Source organism: Chrysochloris asiatica, unplaced genomic scaffold (genome assembly GCF_000296735.1).
Source record: "Chrysochloris asiatica unplaced genomic scaffold, ChrAsi1.0 scaffold00254, whole genome shotgun sequence".
Lineage (NCBI taxonomy): Eukaryota > Metazoa > Chordata > Mammalia > Afrosoricida > Chrysochloridae > Chrysochloris > Chrysochloris asiatica.
Genome location: NW_006408772.1, coordinates 3,749,405 through 3,772,443, shown reverse-complemented (window position 1 = coordinate 3,772,443; position 23,039 = coordinate 3,749,405). Strand labels below are relative to the sequence as shown.

The 23,039-nt window shown below is 37.8% G+C and overlaps 1 protein-coding gene across 2 annotated transcripts in view; it reads right to left on the bottom strand.

Annotated features, from left to right (window-relative positions):
* LOC102828499 (electrogenic sodium bicarbonate cotransporter 1-like) overlaps positions 1-23,039 on the bottom strand; it is a 522,188-nt gene that overhangs the window by 372,745 nt on the left and 126,404 nt on the right. For both annotated transcript variants that reach the window (XM_006873779.1, XM_006873780.1), the window contains exon 3: positions 3,702-3,837. In XM_006873779.1, the coding sequence (XP_006873841.1) occupies positions 3,702-3,837 (136 nt within the window). The remainder of the gene's footprint in view (positions 1-3,701; positions 3,838-23,039) is intronic.

Below are 23,039 nucleotides of genomic sequence, written 5' to 3'. Positions count from 1 at the left end.
AACCAATAGAGCTGTGTTGGAAGAAGTGCAGCCAGAGTGCTTCTTGGAGGCCAGGATGGCCAAACTTTGTCTCTCATACTTCGGACATATTGCCAGGAGGGACCATTCACTGGAGAAGGATATCATGTTTGGTAAAGTGGAGGGTCAAAGAAAAAGAAGAAGACCCACAACAAGATGGATTGGCAAAGTGGCAGCATCAATGGACTCAAATGTAGCAACCACTGTGAGGTTGGCCCAGGACTGGGCAGTGTTTCATTCTGTTGGACACAGGGTTGCTATGAGTCAGTACTGACTCGCTGGCACCTAACAATGACATACACACAAGAACAGGATTTAACACTATTGAAAAAGAAATCTGTTGTTAGAGAATATTCCATTTGATTGAATGGAAAACTCAAGCCTAGAAAGACTAAGTGGTGAAAGTTGAATGGAAAACTCAAGCTTAGAAAGTTAAATGGGTGGTGGTGGTGGTGGTAGTGGTGGTGATGGTGGTAGTGGTGGTAGTTATGTGGTGGTTCCGACTCATAGCAACCAGTTAGTAGCAAAGTCAATACTACAGCAAAATCTCCCAACATTTAATTCAGGCTGCACCAACGCTAATTCTTACCTTGTATTTTCCTATCAGAAGAAAAAGGGAAGGTGCTGAAATGGAGAGACTGGCTATCTTTTGTTTTGGAAGGTTTCTTTAGGAGCATTGTTTATGACTAAAAGCATACTTTCTAGAGGATTTTTTATTAAGTTATTAGTGCTGAGAGACACAAATGAGAGATACTTACTCATTATAGAAAATGACTCCAAAAAGTAAAGAATGAAGAGCTCAATCACACAGAAGAATTAAAACACACACACACACACACACACACTACAGAAGCAGTCTGAACTTAAAAAGAATTGTCCAACGAATTTTTAAAAATTCAAAAAAAAGATTAAGACTCTTTCTTTAATACTACTGTGAGGTACAGTAGTAAAATATAATGATCTCCTTTTTCTGGACACAGTTCAAGTTATGGACGGTCTGAAATGAGTCATGGGTTCTACTGAATCTTTTAAAAGCAGGTGGTTCCATGAGGCTTTGCCATCTAGAAATTCTCCACGAGAAATCAAATCTTCCCTACCATGAACAAGTGAATTAACTAATGAAGCTTCTTCACTATTAGCAATCTCCAATAGCTCAATACTTAAAATGCAGGAATAAAAAGAAATCTATAAACCTATAAAGTATATGTATCTGAATCACTAAACAAATGATTAAAAACTCCACTTATCTCGATAAGACTTGATTATAAATGGTCAATGTAATAAACTCTTAAGATACTTCTCAGATAGCAAAAGTTTTTTTTTTTTGTTTTTATGTTTTAAATAGCCTTCATCCCAGAAATGAAAAGCTATTGGGTTTTTCTTTCTGTATCACTCATCTACTCTTAGTGATCATCTATGATACAAAATACTTTCCTTCAAATTCCAGGATATCCTATCTAAATCCAGAAAAACATACAAAGCCGTTTTCAAACTATAACCACTAGAGAAAACTTTCACCCTCCTTTTTAAAATTTTTTCTTAAACCCAAAGCTAGGATAATGATTTGGGTTGCCTCATTCCTAGGTTTTAAGTCACTACATTGAAATAGAGTGGTGCTTTAGGATAAGCACTCAACTGCAAGGTTGATTTGAATAGTAAGGCCATCAGTTCAAACTCCCTAGCCACTCCTCAGACACCCTATACAGGGTCACTGAGTCAGAATCGATTCAACAGCACTTAACAACAACAACATATTGAACTTACTGCAAATTTTTCAGTACAATACAGTGATCTATGCATGAGCTTCTTTTGTTCACTACTGTATTTCCAATACCTAAAATGTAGTATGCATTTAAAAATACTGACATATAGTACACATTCAAAACATATTAGTTGAATTATATTTATTTGCCTTAAATTACAGACTAAAAGGTATAGCTTCACATTATTTTGTTAAAGTGAAATGCACAGGAATCTCCATGTAATAATAACAAGGAGAGGCCAATTGCTTCCTACGTCCATGTCTTTATATTATATAATTATTGCATATAATGAAAGAAGATTTCTTTTAGAGTGTTTGTCTAGTCAGGTAAATTACCAAACATATATATTTGCCATCGAGTCAGTTCTAACTCATAACGACTCTGCATATGGTTTCCAACGCTGTACTACATCTTTGTAGGAGCAGAAAGCCTCATTTTGTGGTTCTCGGTCCAGTGATTTTTGGATAAAGCCATTGCTCTGATATCACAAGATTAATAAAATCTTAGGTATCAGTGTAATTGCATTGCTGTTGCTGTTAAATGCTGTGGAATAATGTCCGACTCATAGCGACCTTGTACAGGGTTTCTGAGAGCAGAGAATGTCATCTTTCTACTTCAGAGCAGCTGGTAGGCTCAAAGTGCTGACTTTGTGATCCCAAGTCCAGTGCTTATCTGATACTGTCACTGTGCTCCCCGTATATTTTTGCAGTGCTTAACAATTCAAAAAGCATTTTCATATTCTAATAGACTGTTGCTATTGTTGTTAAGTACCATTGAGTCGGTTCTGACCCATAACAATCCTGTGTAAGGTTTTCAAGGAGCATCTGGTGGGTTGAACCACCAACATTGTGGTTAGCAATCCAATGCTTATCCTACAGCACCACATCAGGACTAATAGACTATGGAGCTTAAAAACCTTTGTGGAAAAACTCCATTACCTTTTAATTCCACTTATCCATGAACTTTTTGAAGTCCACTTGAATATATGCATATACAAGTATATTACATAATTACATGCACAATATAATATTATATTACATTGTTGTTGTTGTTGTTAAGTACCGCAGAGTCGGTTCCAACTCATAGTCACCCTGGTACAAGGCTTCCGAGGCTATAAATCTTTACTGGAGCAGAACGCCTCATCTTTCTCCCGCAGAACCGCTGGTAGTTTCGAACTGCTGACCTTGAGGTTGGCAGCCCGACTCATAACCACTACGCTACCAGAGCATCATAGTATTATATAATTTATATAGTGTTACTTCATTGGTCTTTATTGATGATAAACCAAAGCTCTAAGAAACTCAGTGTCACGCAGCTAAAGGGAGATAAGGTCTGAAACTGAATTCAGATGAACTCAAACCTCAGGTGACTCTTCTATTTGCTTTTAACTGAACACCTAAAACATGATAGGGTTTTACTTGAAATAACACTGACTTTACAGGTAACAAACATTGCCTTTGCAACTTCCCTTCTAACAGAAAAGTTAGACAAGATTTCAATGATATCTTGGCATATGGAAACTACAGAAATATATCTTTTGGCTATCATCTTTAGGGGCTTAAGTTTATTATCTCTTTAAAATATTTTTTTAAGAATATTTCATTTTTACTTTCTTTTCAAAATAAAAACTTTTCTATTTACTTTTAAATAGTGTATCAATAGAGTTTTAATTTTGGTTCCTTATAAGGGACAAAATGTTAACACAGATCTATCAAACGGTACTCCAGTAGTGAAGTAAAGGGTATCTGGCATCCATATCAATGTGACAGAAAAAAAGAAATAGAACTCTTTTTATCCTTATTCCAGCCAACACCATGCTATTCAAAACAGTAAGGCTAGAGAAAGGCACTCGCAAATGCAACTTTCTTGCCTAGAACTTGTTACCCTAGGTCAGGACCACACACAATAAGCCATCCTCACCTTGCTGTCTCCTTCCACTCCATCTCCTGCCCATCCACGGCCAGCAGCTCATCCAACTCAGTGAAGAGCTGAGGGGGTGTGGGGCTGTCATCCTCCTCTCCCAAGATGAATCGAATGCGTTCTGCTGCAGGAGAGACTGCAGAAGTGAAAATACTGTGGTTAAATACAGGCTGGACAACCCTGAGAAAAGTGTAGCTCCGGGATTTTCCTCCCTCTGAAAGGCTGTTGGGTTTCTCTTCCACATTTTCAGTGGACATCTTTCTTCCCTAGCCTTCCTGATCCCCAGCCTCAAGTTGAAAAGGAACCAAAACTCTTTTCTATTCCTTTGGTCCTCTCTACTGCTTCCCAGGACAGCGTTCCAGGTCTGTGTGGTGTGTGACAAAGAACCTTTAGTCCTCAGATGAGCTGAGGTCCAATCACAGCACTTTCCCTCCTTCCTCACTCATGACCCATCCAAAATTGTTTGAATGAAAACCAGTCTGAACCAATCACTTTTTCTTAGAACAGTGGGAGTGGGCAATAGAACACCCCAATCCTAAGTTTCCCTTGGCTTCCACCTCCCCCCAGCTCACTCTGTCCAATGTCTAATGCCTATGCCCTCGCAGGCTCCTCACCGCCCATAACCAGCTAACTAAGAAGTTGATGAAGGAATATTTAACAACATTGGGCCTCTTCTTTACATAATGGCAGTACCAAAAATGTTTAGTCACACTTCAATGCACCAGAAAAACAAGTCCAAGTAAAATATTGTACACCTAGGTAAAAAAAATTCCAACACACTCAAGCACATAATTGAATGCCCTACTAGCTCCTTTTGACCCCATCTCTTGAAAATAATGTAATGAAAAATTAACTCGAATTTCCCCCCAGGTCGTGGGTTATATTCTGTCTCTCTCTCTTTTTTTTTTTTTTTAAAGGATTTGAAACTGATGGTCAACTTTTTAAACCTAAGGCCAAAAGATACTCTTTAGAATCCTTGTGTAAAACCAAGAATTGGTCCACACATGTGAATGGACTCTCTGGACGCTCTCTCTCTCTCTCAGTATATATATATATACATATATATACATACACACACACACACACACACATATATATATATATTTGTTGTTGTTGTCAAGTGCCATCGAGTCAGTTCCAACACATAGTGACTCTGTATAGGAGCAGCTGGTGAGCTTGAACCACCCACCTTGCAGTTCAAGCTCATCAGTTGCTCCTTGGAAACCCTATACAGGGTCACTATGGGTTGGAACCAACTCGACGGCATTTAACAACAACAACAACAATATATAGTGGTGGTGGTTATGATATGTGTCTTGAAGTAGGTTCCAACCCATAGAAACCCTGGATAGGCACCTTGTGAGGCTGAACTGTGGACCTTGTGGGTCAAACCCACCTTGAAGTCCAGCGTAACCCTCAGCGCCACATCAGAACTCCATATGTATATTTGTTGTTGTTGTTGTTGTTGTGTGCCATTGAGGCAATTATGACCCATAGCGACCCTATGCATGTGTTTGTATATACATGTGTGCATATGTACAAACTATAAGCACACATGTGTATGTGTGTGTGTGTGTGTGTGTGTGTGTGTATATATATATATATGTATATATATATATGCACACACACGTATATATGTGAACAAACATCTTAAATAAATAAGAAAACCCTTACCATATGAAAATAGATCAGAATAATGTTTCACACATCAAAAATGTTACAACACATAAACATATAAAAATATGTAGTAATCAAAAACTAATTATTAAAACAAGATAGACGTTTTACCTACTAAAGTGGCAAAAATTAAAAATAAGAATAATAGCCAGTGTTGGCAGAAAGCAGGAAACATGCCCCAGCACCTCCCACTCTCTGGAGCAATTTAGAAGAATATAAAAATATTTTTAAAATGTAATTATCCTTTGAGCCAGTAATTCTACTACTAGAAATACAGTCATTCCAAATGAATAATAGCTATTATCTTAAACAAGAGAAAGATGGGATTGTCTGCTCCTGCAAAGATTTCCAGCCTTGAAAACCCTATACAAGGTTGCTGTAAGTCGAAACCAACTTGACAATGTTTAGCAACAATTATTTTTATGATTTAGTTACATAGCACTGCAAAAACACTGTAGACATAGTATTGTTATAATTGAGAAGAACAGAAAAAAAGCCTAAATATCCAAAAAGGAGGGTTAGTTAAATAAAGCATGGTGCAACTATACAATAAAATATGCGGTAATAAAGAAGAAGTCTACCTTTGTATCATTTGAAACGTATACAATATAATACTAAAGAAAAAAACTAAAGTTTGAAATCAACTGTACAAAGTTATCCCCATTGTGGTTAAGAGAAAACACATAAATAAACATAAAATTGGATATTGAGACTGTCCTCCCTCATTTTGCCTAATTCCAGAGTCCTGGTGCAGCACTGTAGGATTTAGCACTGGACTGCTAACCATAAGGTCAGCGGTTCAAATCCACTTCAACAACTCTATATCTGGTTGCTATGAGTCAGAACTTACTCAACAGCACTCAAAAACAATACCAGTATTGTAAATTTGTTACCAGAGTTCACTTAAATCCAGTTCCCCAACAACAGAGTTCAAAAGTCAGTGACTGTATTAACTGTATTTGCATCAAGTACAAACTTCACTGCTGGCTTTTCAGTCCAGAAATCACTGCATTAATTAACAGCTGTGTAACATGATCACTTTAAAATCTTTAAAAGTAACGATGTCCATTTGATAACTAAGGTGTTCCTGACCCAAGCCAGGATCTCATCAGTGCCCTCATGTACATGTGAAGAGTGGACGATGAAAAAGGAACACTGAAGTCTTGATGCACTGGAACTGTGGTATTGAGGACAAATATTGAATATTCATGGACTGCCAAAAGAACAAACAAAATTTTCCAAAACAACAAAGCACAGCCAGAATATTCCTTCGAAGTGGGGTTGATAAGACTTCTCACTTTGGATATGTTATCAGGAGGGAGTATTAGCTGGAAAAGACATCTTCCTTGGCCAAGTAGAGGGTAAGTATAAAAGGGAGATTTTCAATGAGGTGGATTGACACAGTGGTAGCAACAAAGGATTCAAACATAGCAGTAAGGATGGTACAGGACTAGGCAACATGTTATTCTGCTATACATAAAATTGCCATGAGTTGGCACTGACTCAATGGCAACTAACAACAACAATCCTGATTAGTGGCGATCACGGTTCTTCTTTCAAACATGGTTGGTGATTGGTCACTACACATTAGTTATCTAGTTCACAGAGAATGCAAACCATGCAGTTGTGCTGCCTCCTTGCCTGCCAGGGATAAGACCACATGATATTTAACAAAAATAAATTGTTAAAAAGAGGGAATTGGCCAACAAAGGTGGAAAGTGCAGCCAAGAAACAAAAAGCGATAGCATTGAAAACAAAATGTGAATTAATAAAAGTTATGGAAGAAACAGCTAACCAAGGGAATGGTAACACTATCACTGGTTCAAGAGATGCTAGCTGTGCAGCCAGAGAAACTGACTGAGAGCTGACTTACTGACCTAAGTGAGAAAAGCAATCGTGAGGAAAAAAAGATGAAGATACCCAGTATAAGTGATGCTGGAAAAAGAAAACTAAAACTTTGCATTAAAAAGACTCCAGGAAGCATTTTAGAAACTGAAAGCATAAAATCTAGAATGTTGGAAGGGAATCCAAATTTAGCAAAGAATACATTTCATGTACTCTGAATATCTTATCAGGAAAGACCAATCACTGGACAAAGACATCATGTTTAGAGTCAACGAAAAAGAGAAAGACCCTCAACAAGATAAATTGACAAAGTGGCTAAAACAATGGGTTCAAGCTTAGCAACAATTGTAAGGATGGTGCAGAACCAGGCACTGGTTTGTTTTGTTGTATATCTAGTTGCTATGGCTTGAAACTGACTGGAGACACCAACAACATGACAATTCATAGAGCCATATATACCTAAATTATAGAAGATGTTTACTCTGTATAGAAAATTATACAACTAAAGATGGCAAACAATATTCAAACGAGTCTTGTGATAAACCACTTTAGTATACAAAGTTCCTAATTTTTCAAAATGTAGCTTATGAAAAAAGATTAGCTTTTTTTTTGTATTTTTCATTTCCCTATACATTCATGCAACAGAAAGAAAGATTTTAATAAATAGGCAAAAAGTTTTAAATCATGTAACAATAGCAATTTTCCGGTTGAATCATTTTCAGAGTTTCAAGTTACATAGTCACTTTTCTGAACTTAGGCTACTATGCAAAGCAACGACTAACTGTATATACACTTACATCTTTTAAATGCTATATAGCTCATTGTAGGGTTTCTACTTTCCTTTTAGTTTTCTATAACTTCTTAAGTGTATGCAAGAAGACTGTGTTTCAAGCTCTGAAGATAAAGGAAGGCACTTAACAACAACAACAAAAAAAATCTGTTCTTATTGTGTTGGATTACTAGTTGTTACATGCTGTCGAGTGGGTTCTGATTTATAGCAATCCTGTATATGGTTTTCAAGGAGCAGCTAGTGGGTTTAAACTGCCGACCTTGGGGTTCACAGTCCAGTGAACACAGACACAGTCGTGGTGATCCACACCAGGGGTCCCTTGATTGCTAGTTGCTGTTGTTAAGTGTCATTGAATCAATTCCAACCTATAGTGACCCTGTATAGAATTTCCAAGGAAATGCTGGTGAAGTTGAACTGCCAACCTTGCAGGTCAAAGCCACATTGCAGTCCAACACATAAACCCACAGCGCCACACTAAAATGCCTTGATTGCTAGTACTGGAAGCTAATTAATTAAATAAATTTGTTAAACAAATAAATAAATTTAATATACATCAGCAAACAAAAATAAGTTGCTAATTGTACATTTTTCAGAAAATCAAATAAAGTGATTAAAGAAAGACATAAATTCAAACACATGAATATGTGTTACTTCTATAGGAACTCTGGTGACACAGAGCTTGGCTGTTTGAACCTACCAGCCACTCATTGAAGAAAGTTGTGAAGAAAGATGTGGCAGTGTGCTTCCACAATGATTTACAGCCTTAGGATCCCTATGTGGTTTCTATAATTAGAGGAAAAAATACATTGAATTTTCTTAATATCTCTGGGGTAAAAAATAATATAAAGTTCTGGGATTTTCATGTAAAAATATTTTCGATCAAGTTATGGGAAATGCAGTTATTTTAAGAGACTGGGGAGGGCATGAAAAGCAAGAAATGGTAGTAATATCTGAATAATATTTGTGAGATCAGTAGTCACAGTATTAAAAATTGAATCACTTTATTCATTGAATTATTATTGTGTGACATCAAGTCAATTCTGATAAACAGTGACCCTCTAGGACAGAGAAGAACTGTGCCATATGGTTTTCAAGGCTGCAGTCTTTATGGAAGAAACTGCCAGAACTTTCTAGACTGCTACAAATTTTCATCATGGCGACGTCGGTGAGTGGGAATGCTGTCCTTTCTTTGGTTAGCAACCGAGTGCTTATTCATTGTGTTACAAGTGGTTCTCAAACTGACAATCACAAAGTTGGTTCACTTTTCATCAGTATTCAATAACAAGATCACTGAGGTCAAATTAGCTGTAAAATGAGGAAAGTCTACGTTGTAGAGAATCAACTTATTGCCTATTTCTAAAGGTAATGTGGGTCTGTCCTCACCAGTAACAGAGAAAAATTAATGTTTCTCCTCCTTGAGAAACAGAATCTCCTACATAGACACAGTACACATCCCTGCTGGACTCGAATCCATGGATTCTACTCTGAGGTCTAGCATGAATAGAAAAAAAGATGTCCAGGTCTGACTCTTCAAAGCCATATTCACACATCACTCGTTGTTGTTGCTGTTAGGTGTCATCTAATCGGTACCAACCCACAGAGACCCAATGCACAACAGATCAAAACACTGCCCGGTCTTGTTGATGCTGCCACTAGCATCTTGTCGGGGGTCTTCCTTTTTTGCCCTGATCTTCCACTTTATCAAACATGATACCTTTAACCAGGGACTGATAATACGTCCAAAGATGAAAGGCAAAATCTGGACATCCTAGCTTCCAAGGAGCATTCTGGTTATACATTCTCCAACAAAGATTTCTTTGTTCTTTTGACAATTCACGGTACTTTTAATATTATCATCCAACACCAAAACTTAAATGCATCAATTATTCTATGATCTTCCTTATTCACTGTTCAACTTTCATATGCATATGAAGTTATTGAAAATACCATGGCTTCAGTCAGGTCACCTTAGGCCTCAAGCTGACATCTTTGCTCTTGAATTCTTTAAAGAGGTCTTGTGTAGTAGATTCGCCTAATGCAATACGTCATTTCTTTTTTCACTGCTGCTTCCAATAAGTGTTGATGGTTGATCCGAGCAAATGAAGTCTTTGACAAACTCCAGTTTCTCCAATTGTATGAATGTTGTTTATTGGTCCATGGGTGAGATTTTTTTATTTTCTTTACACTGAGGTGCAACCCATACCGAAAACTGTGTGCTTTGATCTTCATCAGAAGTACTTTAGGTCCTCTTCACTTTCAACAAGCAAGGTTGTATCATCTGCATATCACAGATTGTTAATGAGTCTTCCTCCAATCCTGAGGCCATGTTTTTCTTCATAGAACCCAGCTTCTCAGAGTATGTGCTCAGCAAACAGACTGAATAAGTATGGTGAAAGAATACAACCCTGGCACACATCTTTCCTAATTTTAAACCATTCAGTGTTCCCTTGTTCTGTTCGCACAACTGCCTCTTGGTCTATGTACAGGTTCCTTACAAGCATAATTAAGGGTTATGGAAAACTTATTCTCCTCAATCTTGTCCATAGCTTGCCATGGTCCACACAACATAGTTTGTTGTGACCCACACAATGGAAAGTCTTTGCATAGTCAATAAAGTACAGGTAAATATCTTTCTGGTATTCTCCACTCTCAGACAAGATCCATCTGACACCAGCATTGGTATCACTCATTCTACATCCTAATCTGAATCCGGCTTGAACCTTGGGCAGCTCTCTGTCAATGTACGGTTACAGCCGTTTTTGTATTACCTTTAGCAAAATTTTACTTGCATCAGATATTAATGATATTGTCTGATGATTTCCTCATTCCATTAGGTCACCTCACTTTGGAATGGGAATAAATATGGATATCTTCCAGTCTGTTGGCCAAGTAGTTGTCTTCCAAATTTCTTGGCATAGATGAGTGAATGCCTCCAGTGCTACATCAGTTTGTTGAAAGATTTCAATTTGTGTTCCATTAATTCCCAGAGCCTTGTTCAATACACCTTGGGCTTCTTCCTTCAGGATCATTGGTTCTTGATCATACATGACCACTTGAAATGGTTGAATATCAACCATATTTTTGATACAGTGACTGTGTTTTCTTCCAAATTCTTTTTAAGTTTCATGCATTATTCAATATTTTGCCCATTGTTGTTGTTGTTAAGTGCCATAAGGTTGGTTCCAACCCATAGTGACCCTGTTATAAGGTTTCCAAGGAGCAGCTGGTGAACTTGAATCACTGACCTTATGGTTCAAAACGACTTTGCAGTCCAGTGCATTAGCACATAGCACCACACCAGGACCAAATTTAGACTTGGATTTTTTTCTTCACGTCCCTCAGCATGAGAAATGCTGAGTGTGTTCTTTCCTTTTGGTTGTCCCAACTCCAGGTCATTGCACATTTAGTTATAATATTTGACTGTGTCTTCTCAGGCTGCTCTTTGAAATTTTCTATTCAGCTATTTTACCTCTTCATTTTTTCCATTTGTTTTAGGATCTCTATGCTGGAGAGCAAGTTTCAGTCATTTCTGACATCCACTGTGGTCTTTTCCTTCTTTCTTGTCTTCTTAATGACCCTTTGCTTTCTCCCTGTATGTCATCCCACAACTCTTCTGGTCTTTGGTCTCTAGTGTCTAATGCATCAAATTTGTTCTTCAAATGATCTCTAAATTCAGGTGGAATATGTTCAAGGTAGTATTTTGCCTCTTGTGGACTTGTTTTATGTTTCTTCTTGTTCAAGCTGAATTTGCATATGAGCAATTGATAGTCTGTTCCACAGTCTGCCCCTGGTTTTGTTTTGGCTGATGAAATGGAGCTTTTCTACTGTCTCTTTCCACAGATGTAGTCAATTTGATTTCTGTGTATTCCAGCTGGTGAGGTCCTTTTGTATAGTCGTCTTCTGTTGTTTAAAATATATGTTATGGAGAGGTAGGCTTGGTGATGGAGTAGGCAGAAAGGCTGTGCAGATGCCATCAATAAAAACAGATTCAGAGGATGGTCCCAGAACTCTGAACTTCATATAAAGGGAAAAATTAGTGGATTGGGTACTTAATAGGTGCAAGATTAGGAACAGAAGCAAGAAAGGAGCTGACTTCTGAATTGGGGTGGCCAACATGTCCCACCACAAACATTTTCAGTTGCAGTGAGTAAACAGGATCAAGTGAGCACTCCATTGCAGAAATCTGACAGATCTGTAGAGATAAAAATGGTATTTGCAATGAAGAAGTCATTGGTCTTGGAAAATTTTATCATGCAATCTCCAGCATCATTTCTATCGCCAAAGTCATATTTTCCAACCTCACATCCTTCTTGGTTTCCCAACTTTGCATTCTAATCACCAGTAATTATCAATACATCTTGATTGCATGCTTGATCAATTTCAGATTAAAGAAGTTGGTAGAATTCTTCAATATCGTCATCGCTGGTTTTAGTAGTTGATGCATAACTTTGGATAATAGTGGTATTAACTCGTCTTCCTTGTAGACGGATGAATATTATCGTATCACAGATAGTGCTGTACTTCAAGACAGATCTTGATATGTTGTTTTTGATGATTAATGCAACATCATTCCTCTTCAATTTGTCATTCCCAACATACTAAACCATGTGATTGTCAGATTCAAAATGTCCAATACCAGTCCATTTCAGCTCACTAATATCTAAGATATAGATGTTTATATGTTTATTTCATTTTGGTAATTTCCATTTTTCTGAGATTCATACTTCATATATTCCATATTCCAATTATTTTTGTAATTATTAATTACAGCTCTTTCTCTTCATTTTGAGTTGTGCCCATCAGCAAATGAAGGTCCCGAAGGCTTTACCATTCATGTCATCACGGTCAATTCTACTTCAAGGAGGCAGCTTCTCCCCAATCATATTTTGAGTGCCTTTCAACCTGAGGGGCTCATCTTCTGGCATATATCTGGCAGTATTCTGGTGGTCTTCTTCAAGTTTCAATATTCAGTCTTCTGGTGTTATCTGACAGTGTTCTACTACTATTCATAAGGTTTTCAGTGACTAAATATTTGAAGTAGTATGGCTCTTCTTTTCCTAGTCTGTCTTTGTCTGTAAGTTCATCTGAAACCTGTCCACCATGGATGACCCTGCTGGTATTCACAGTGCTGGTGACATCATTTACAGAATCACAGCAACATGCAAGCCACTTCAGTACAACAAACTGATAGAAAACTGGTGGAAATTCAGTTCATAGGTTGTACTTAATGTAGTGGTTATGAATCGGGCTGTGAACCTTAAGGTCAGAAGTTCGAAACTACCAGCTGTTCCACAGGAGAAAGATGAGGCTTTCTGCTTTCATAAAGATGTATAGCCTTGGAAACCCTGTACATGATCGCTGTGGGTCGGAACCAACTCCACAGTACATAACAACAACAACTATTTATTAAATACAGGCTCATAAACAATTCTTGTTGTGCAAAATTCCTAAATCATGTTATAATCTAGCTTGCTGATCTAAGAAATTTCTTTCTTCAGCTGCTCCCCTCAATTTTCCTAAGAAGTAAAGGTAAGAGGTTACAGTAATTGTACTATAAATATGGACATGTGATAGAAACATCCTCTGAGACTAGCAAATGGCCTTCTCCACTGATAACATCATTTTTTGCAAAAGACATATAAAGACTGAGAAGCCTCCATCATGAAGTATGTCTGGAATTTATTTTTCTCATAACGTTTGATCAGACAGCTGTTGTTTTCGGTTGTTGTTAAGTGTTGTGAAGTCAGTTCTGATTCAGTGACCCCATGTGCTCATAGTGAGCACAACAGAACATAAAACAGATAGTGAAATGGGCTAAACACAAGAGATAATGCTGCACTGAGATTATGAGTATAGACTATGGAGTCAGACTGCCAGTGTTTGAATCCCATGTCTGTTACTAATTAGTTGTATGACAAGTTAATTAACCTCTCTGTGTCTCAATTTCGCTACTTCAGAAATGAAATAATGATGATGGCTACAGTACCTATGGGCTTCTATTGTGGCACTGTAGATTCAGCACTGGACGGCAAACCACAAGGTTGGCAGTTCAAATCTACCAGCTGCTCCTCGGAAACCCTATGCAGGGTCACTATGGATCGGAACCGACTCAACAGCACTTAACAACAACAACAACATACTACCTACAATACAAGGTTCAAATTAATTAAAAATTATGCCTCCTTCTAGCAAAACCGGAGTCCTGGTGTGGCACTGTAAGATAAGCAAAGAACAGATAACAACAAGGTCCTTGGTTCAAACACACCAGTCACTCCCTGAAAACCCCCTATAGGGGCGCAATGAGTAGGAACCAACTCGATTGCACTTAATAACAACAAAAACTAGCAAAACCAGTATAGCTCTAAGACAGGAAACTTGTGGACATGGGCTTGAGAGCTCCTATATACTGAAAGTAAGGGAGATAAGAAAGAAAAGAAAAGAAGCAAAAGTTCTGCATGTTTGACTTGAGTAAATGGCAAAGCTTCAGAGAGAAAAACAAAATAATGCGCTGCATTTTTGGAAAACAGACAGTTGAGAAGGAAAAAAGGATGACAGTGCTTTAGCCTCATTTTAATACCTGATGAATCAGAAAATAAACTTGTGTTACATATATCTGGATCATGATTCTGAGTAGTAACCAACCTAGCTTCATCATAAAAGAGACACTAAAGAAAATCTAAAGCTTGACAGAGAAGAGAAAGCAAGAGAGATTAAAACCATCATATTAAAATCCAATTATCTTTGGCATAACAGAAGGCCTGCAAATCAAACCTAAATTAATTATTCTAATTTGCAATGACGGGTCCAGGAATGGTACCATAGGATTAGCACTGGAGTACTAACTGAAAGGTCAGTGGTTCAAACCCACCAGATGCTCCTCAGAAACCCTATACTGGATCACTATGAGTTGGAACCGACTTGACAGCACTTAACAACAATTTGCATTGAATGTTTTTATCCTGTCCTCTAATTAGAATGTGTTTTGGATTTTCTGAGAAATTGTAGAAATTCTTAGGGGAACAGGGATGTAAGGATTCTACATCAATGTAGTTAAGGTAGTTCTCTCAAACGAGTGTCCATTTGTAGAATGACAAAGTGATGATGTGTTGGAGTTAGGAGGAGACCCATTGCTACCAAATCCCATTGTCTAAAAGAAGAATGGCATTTATGTGACAGCAACACTATCTATCTTGACTCCCATCACCCAGCAGCCATTGCTGACATCATTTACATATCAAAACATTCATTCTTACTGAGACTGAAATTGAATTCATACTTCATCTGCACAGCCACTATCCATCAATCAGAGACAACACGTGAGATGAAATCTCTGTCAGCTCTGACTATAAGACATGGTATTCTAAGTCTGACTTTCATATTCCTATGGCCCCAGTCTGTGTGCCCAACTTTGCCTCCTACAGAAAGCCAGATTGTCTTGTAATTGGCAGGAGACCACATCTGTTCAGTTTCAGATCCTCTTTTTTCTTCTTATCTAGAACACTCTTTACTCAATTTATAAGTTCCTGTTGATATCCTCTCTTGTCCAGTAACCAATGAGAACTAGTCACAGCAATGCGGATCTCTCTCTTAGTCAAGGTTTAGTGATATTTTGTGTCTATAGTACTTTGTTAAGCACCAGTTGCTACTGAGGTGACCCCATGTGTCAGCACTGTGCTTCACAGAGTTCTCAATAGCTGATATTTCAGAAGGTCACCACACCTTTCTTTCTAAATTAACATAGAGCCTGCTCATCCATAGTGCCTAACATTTGTCTATGTTATTTCACTTTTCAAGTAGATGACAAAGCTCTAGAAAGGTTGTCATCAGTGTTTTATGCACCTTCCTCAAAGACCAGTATAGTACCATGTACACCATAAAACTAAAACCAGCCCCACTGAAATCAAGTCAACTCCATGTGGAGCTGTGATTAGCAGTTCCGTACTTATCCTACAGTGCCAACAGAACTCCTAGGTACATAATTTGTTGTGCTAGTGGTGGTGGTTGTAATATGCCACTGAGTCGGTTCTGACTCGCAGCAACCCCATATAGGAGTGGCTGGTGGGTTTGAACCACTGGCCTTGTGGTTAGCAGGTCAGTGCTTATCCAACAGTGCCACACCAGGACTCTATGTACATAATCATCACTCTAAATATTATATTGATTGATTACTTATGGCTGAAAAACTATTGGTATTTTAAAGCACATAAAAACAACATTTGTAAAGGAAATATTAAGAACTTTGAAATAGAAAATATCTGTTTAGAAAACTGTCCTAATTTTACTCTTCCCCTTAATCCATGTTCATATTAGTTGGGCAGAGACCAAACCAAAGTAGCATTCAATTTTGAGTATCCACGAATACAAGAATGATAACTTTGATAGATCTTTCCCTCTGCTAGAAACAATTTCTCTCTACTCTTTGAGACCACAAACTATACAATTTGCACCTCCATTTAGACAGATAATATCCACTTGCTTTGTCTTTTATTCATCTCTGCACGATGTCATTGCACTTTACTAAGTGAACTATCTGCTTCAACCCTTATCTAACCCTCTCATGGTATCTACCTCATGCACAGCGAAATGACTAAGAATGCATGAACAGACAAAAGAATAAATGAAAGAATAAGCAATCTATATTTTTCCCAAGTTTCTCAGAAAAGATTGTTCTCTGTTCCTTTACTACGGCTCTTTTTATGTACAAATAGTGCAAAGGCATGGCAGTAATAAAATGACAACCCAGAAATTTAGCAGTAATCAAAGTATAGTGCTACACTCCCATTTGGTAACTTAATTAATATTTATTGATTCATTTTAGTGTATTTAGTACATGAGGAGAGAGCACAAAATATACTTATGGGTAAAGTCCCTGCCCAAAAGGAATGTACAGATACGAAGAAAACAAAAACAGGAGGAAAAATACTATTAATCAAAACTACAAAATGCACTAGCTAACATTTTTCTTAATGATTACATTGTACCAAGTTTTGTGTTAAATACTTCCTATTTATTGCATATTGATTTCACACAAGCCTCTCATATTATTCTTACATTACCCATATATTATAGATAAGGAAAGTGAGGATTAAGAGATTAGGAGACTTCCCCAAGATCACCAAGCTACTAAGTCATATGGCCTTTAAATTACCTGTGCTATTTCAAGCCCATTTCTTAGTCACTAAACTCTCCTGAATGTTCTCACTGAAACTAGACCAAACAAAAAAGCAAAGAGTCAGACTGTCATATGAACATTACAGACATTAAATGGACTGGAATTCAGAAGAAGCAAAAATCACATTTGTTTCATAATCCAAAAAAGGCAACTTGTGAATGTGACCTTTTATTTTGGGTCTAACAAGCATCATAGAATTGTGCAAAATCACATTTTGATTTGTTCACTTCAAATACCTTCTTTAGACAGCATAAGAGACGACTATACACATGGACCTCACCAGATGGAAAACAAAGAAATCATATTGACTACACCTGTGGAAAGAGACGATGGAAAAGCTCCATATCATCAGTCAAAACAAAGCCAGGGGCAGATTGTGGAACAGACCATCAATTGTTCATATGCAAATTCAAACTGAAGCTGAAGAATATGAAAACAAATCCACAAGAACCAAAATATGACCTTGAATATATCCTACCTGAATTTAGAGATAATCTAAAGAACAGATTTGATACATTAAACACTAAAGACTGAAGGCCAGAAGAGTTGTGGAATGGCATCAAGAACATCATACAGGAAGAAAGCAAAAAGTCATTAAGAAAACAAGAAAGAAAGAAAAGAGTAAAATGGATGTCAGAAGAGACACTGAAACTTGCTCTCCAGAGTACAGATGCTAAAGTGAATGGAAGAAATGAGAAGGCACAAGAACTGAACAGAAAATTTCAAACGTCAGCTTGAGAAGATAAAGTCAAATATTACAACAAATGTGCAAAGATTTGGAATCAGAAAACCAAAAAGGAAGAACATGCTCAGCATTTCTCAAGCTGGGGGAACTGAAGAAAAAATTCATGCCTTGGCTTTTGTTATTGAAGGATTCTCTGAGCAAATTCTTGAATGATGCAGAAAGCATCAAGAGAAGATGGAAGGAATATGCAGAGTCACTGTTTCAAAAGGAAATGATTGATGTTCAACCATTTCAAGAGGTAGCATATGATCAAGAGCCAATGATACTGAAAGAGGAAGTCCAAGGTGCATTGAAGGAATTGGCAAAGAATAAGGCACCAGGAATTGATAGAATAAAAACTGAAATCTTTCAAGAAACTGAGGCGGCAAAGGAGGCACTCACTAATCTATGTCAAGAAATTTGGAAGACAACTATCTGGTCAACTGATTGGAAAAGATCTGTATTTGTGTCCATTCCAAAGAGAGATGACCAAACAGAATGCAGAAATCATCGGACAGTAACTTTGATATCCCATGCGAGTAAAGTTTTACTCAAGGTAATACAGAAATGGCTTCAAGCATACATTGACAGAGAAGTTCAAGAGGTTCAAGCCAGATTCAGAAGAGGCTGTGGAATGAGGGGTATCACTGCTGATGTCCAGTGGATACTGGCTGAAAGCAGAGAATATCAGAAAGATGTTTACCTGTGCTTTACTGATTACGCAAAGGCTTTCGAATGTGTGGATCATGACAAGCTATGGACAACATTGCGAAGTATGAGTTTTCCAGAACACTTAATTGTGTTTATGAGGAATGTGTACATGAACATAGAGGCAGTTGCTCAAACAGAACATGGGAACACTGAATGGTTTAAAATTAAGCAAGATGTGCGAGAGAGCTGTATTCTTTCACCATGTTTATTCAACCTATGAGTCCTCGTGTGGCGCTGTGTGTTAATGCGCCAGACTGCAAAGACGTTTGAACTGCAAGGTTGGTGGTTCCAGCTCACCAGCTGCTCCTTGGAAACCCAATACAGGGTCGCTATGGGTCGGAATCGAATGGACGGCACTTAGCAACAACAACATTCAACCTGTATGCTGAGCAAATAATCTGAGAATGAAGGTAAGCATGGCATCAGGATTGGAAGAAGACTCATTAACAACCTGTGATATGCAGGTAATGGAACCTTGCTTGCTGAAAGTGAAGAGGACTTAAAATATTTACTGATGAAGGTCAAAGAGCACAGCCTTTGGTATGGATTGCATTTCAATGTAAAAGAAAGAAAAATCCTCAACACTGGACCAATAAACAACATTCTTATCAATAGAGAAAAGATTGAAGTTGTCAAGGCCTTCGTTCTTCTTGGATCAACTATGAACACTCATGGAAGCAGCAATCAAGAAATCAAACAACGTATAGCATTAGTCAAATCTGCTGCACGTGACCTTTTTAAAATGTTGAAGAGCAAAGATGTCACCTTGAGGATTAGGGTGCGCTGACCCAAGCCTCAATAACCTCATATGCATGCTAAAACTGTACAGTGAATAAGGAAGGCCATAGAAGAATTGCTGCCTTTGAGTTATGATGTTGGAGGAAAAATTTGAAAGTGCCATGGGCTGCCAAAAGCACCAACAGATCTGTGTTGGAAGAAGTGCAGCCAGAGTGCTCTTTGGAGGCCAGGATGGCCAAACTTCATCTCTCATACTTCAGACATATTGTCAGGATGGACCAGTCACTGGAGAAGGATATCATGTTTAGTAAGGTGGAGGGTCAGAGAAAAAGAAGAAGACATGCAGTGAGATGGACTGGCTAAGTGGCAGCATTAATGGGCTCAAGCGTGGCAACAATTGTGAGGTTGGCCTAGGATAGGGCAGTGTTTCATTCTGTTGTGCATAGGGTCACTATGATTCGGTACTGACTCAATGGCACCTAACAACAACAACAGCAACAAGCTTCCCACAGCAGCCACTGTGTGGCTACCAAAAAACAATTTCTTAATTGAAATAATGATCAAAATAATCATTCATACTGCTCATAACAAGTCTACTTGCAAATTTCCTTGCAGTGGGTTAAATAAATACTTCAAATTTTGTGTTTTCTCCTTAGCAAAGTCCATTATTTTGGTCAAGGTTAGCTCTCAAAACCAAAGTATAAAAATAAAAATACTTATTTCCTTGAATTTTGAAAGTGCTCTCATTAACTGATTTAATAGTTATATTTTTCAGTGTTCCATTTCTGTTCATCATCCTGAGGCAAAAGTCTGTGTTTAGACACCAAAATTTACCCCTTTTTCAGACTACTGTAGTATCCTAAAGGAACCATGGTGGCAAATGGTGGGTTAAGCACTGTACTGCTGAGCACAAGGTCAGCAGTTCAAATCTACTAGATGCTCTGAGGGAGAAAGATGGAGCTATCTGTTCCCATCAAGAATCACAGTCTCAGAAACTCAAAGAATCAGCTGTCATTTGTCCTATAGGGTCGCTGTAAGTCAGAACTTACTCAGTGTCAGTGGTTTTGCTTTTGGGGCTTGTTGTTGCTTTTGTTGTTACGTGTTATCAAGTTGATTCCAACTCATAGTGATCTAGGTTTGGGAGAAAAGGCTGGGAGCGTGGGAAGGAGATGAACTGCTGACCCTACAATTAGCAATCCATTGTTTATCCTACAGTACCACACCAGGCTTCCTTGTTGCTCTTGTTAGATGCTGTCCAGTTGATTCCCAATCATAGCGAAACTATGCACAACACTACCTGGTCTTGTACCATCCTCACTATTGTTGTTCATCTTAAACCCATTGTTGTTGCCACTGTGCCAATCCATCTCATTGGGTGCTTCCTCCTTTTTTTGCTGACTCTCTACTTTACCAAGCATAATGTTCTTCTACAAGGACTACTGATATTATGTCCAAAATATGAGAAACAAAGTCTGGCTATCCTGGCTTATAAGGACCATTCTGGTTGTCTTTTTTCCAAAAAGATTTATTTGTTCTTTTGGCAGCCCATGGTACTTTCAATATTCTTCTACCACACCATAACCAAAATGCACCAATTTTTTACGGTCTTCCTTATTAATTGCCCAAGTTTCACATGCATAGGTTCTTGTTGTTATTATTGTTAAGTGCCATCAAGTCAGTTCTGGTAATAGCGACCCTGTGTAGGCTTCTCAAGGAGTGTATGAACCTCCAACCTTGTGGTTAGTAGTCAAGTGCTTATGCTACAGCATCACACCAGGATTTAGAGTTTGCCAAATATGATGTCATTTTCCAGGGACTGATCACTCCTGATTTCTCTTTCTGCTAAGGTTGCTACAATGATGATCTTCTACACTTGATTCTCAGCCTGCCGGAGAATAATGAAAAAAACGGAGGAACTCAAAGCCAAAGCAGAGACAGGTTTCTGGTACCAGCATTTAAACACTGGGATCCAGTCATGTCTGAAGTCAGCTAAACCAAAAACCAAATCTATTGCCACCAAGTCCATTCTAAGTCTCAGCAACCCCATGTGTGTCGGAGTAGATTTGCATTCCATATGGTTTCTAGTGACTATAACTTTATCAATCTACTGCTGCTGAAAGATGAAAACATGATGAAGAGCACCAGAGTACTGTCTGGTATAATGCTGAAGATGAGCCACTCAGGTTGGAAGGCACTCAAAATAGTACTGGGGAAGAGCTGAGTTCTCAAAGTGGAGTCCACCAGGGTAACAAGAATGGAGTACAGCTTTCTGGATCATCATTTGCTGATGGCTCTAAATGAGGAGAAACAGCTGCAAAGATCCATTAGTAATCAGAACTTGAAATATATGAAGGATGAATTTAGGAAAATTGGAAGTTTTCTCAAAAATGACAATGGAACACATAAAGATCAGTATCCTGGGGGAAAGCATAAGGTCTTAAATAGAAAGGAAAGAAAGAAGAGACCAAAATGGATATCAGAAGAGACTCTGAAACCCACTGCTGAGCACAGAAAAGCTAAAGTGAATAGAGGAAATGAGAAGCTAAAGAACTGAACAGAAAATGTCAAAGCATAGTACAAGAAGAAAATTCAATTATTATAATGAAATGTGCAAAGACCTGACATTAGAAAACAAAAGAACACAATCAGCATTTGTCAAGTTGAAAGAACTAAACAAAACATTCAAGCATCAACTTGCAGTGTTGAAGGATTCTAAGGGCAAAAAACTTTGGGTAGAAAGCATCAAAAGAAAATGGAAGGTATAACATGGAGCCATCATACCAAAAAGAAATCATCGATTGTCAACCATTTCAAAAGGTAGCATATGATAAAGAACCAATGGTACTGAAGGAAGAAGTCCAAGCTGCAATGAAGGCATTCACATAAAAACAAAAACAAAAACAAAAACAAAAACCATGGCTGCAGGAATTGACAGAAAGCAAACTGAAGTATTTCAACAAATATGCAGCAAAGAGCCACTCACACTCATCTATGTCAAGATATTTAGAAGACAGCTACTTGAACAATGGAATGGAATAGATCCATATGTGTGGCCAGTTCAAAGAAAGGTGACATGGAATGCAGAAATAATTGAACAATATCATTAATATCACATGCAAGTAAAATTTTGCTGAAGATCATTCAAAAACAGTTGCAATAATAAACTGACAGAAAACTGTCAGAATTCAAGTCAGATTAGGAAAAGGATATGGAACTAGGGACATCACTGCTGATCTCAGACAACTCTTGACTGAAAGCAGAGAATACCAGAACTATGCTTACTTGTGCTTTATTGTCTGTGCAAAAGTTTTTATGACTATGTAGATCATGACAGACTATGGACAACATTGCAAAGAATGGGTATTCCTGAACACTTAATTGTGCTCATGAGGAACCTACACAGAGATCAAGAATCAGTTATTAGAACAAGGGTATACTGAATGGTTTAAACGAAACCAGTCACTCCTCAGAAACCCTATACAGGGTTACAATGAGTCAGAACCAACACAACACACTTGATAACAACAAAAAAGATCCAACTATAACCCTACTCTTCCTTCAACAAGTCAATAAAGTCATATATTCTAGTTATGATTTTTATACCTGCAAAAAAAGGATTATTTAATTACGTAGAATGAATTTTTTTTAAATATCAATATTATTATAAGAAATGATGGAATT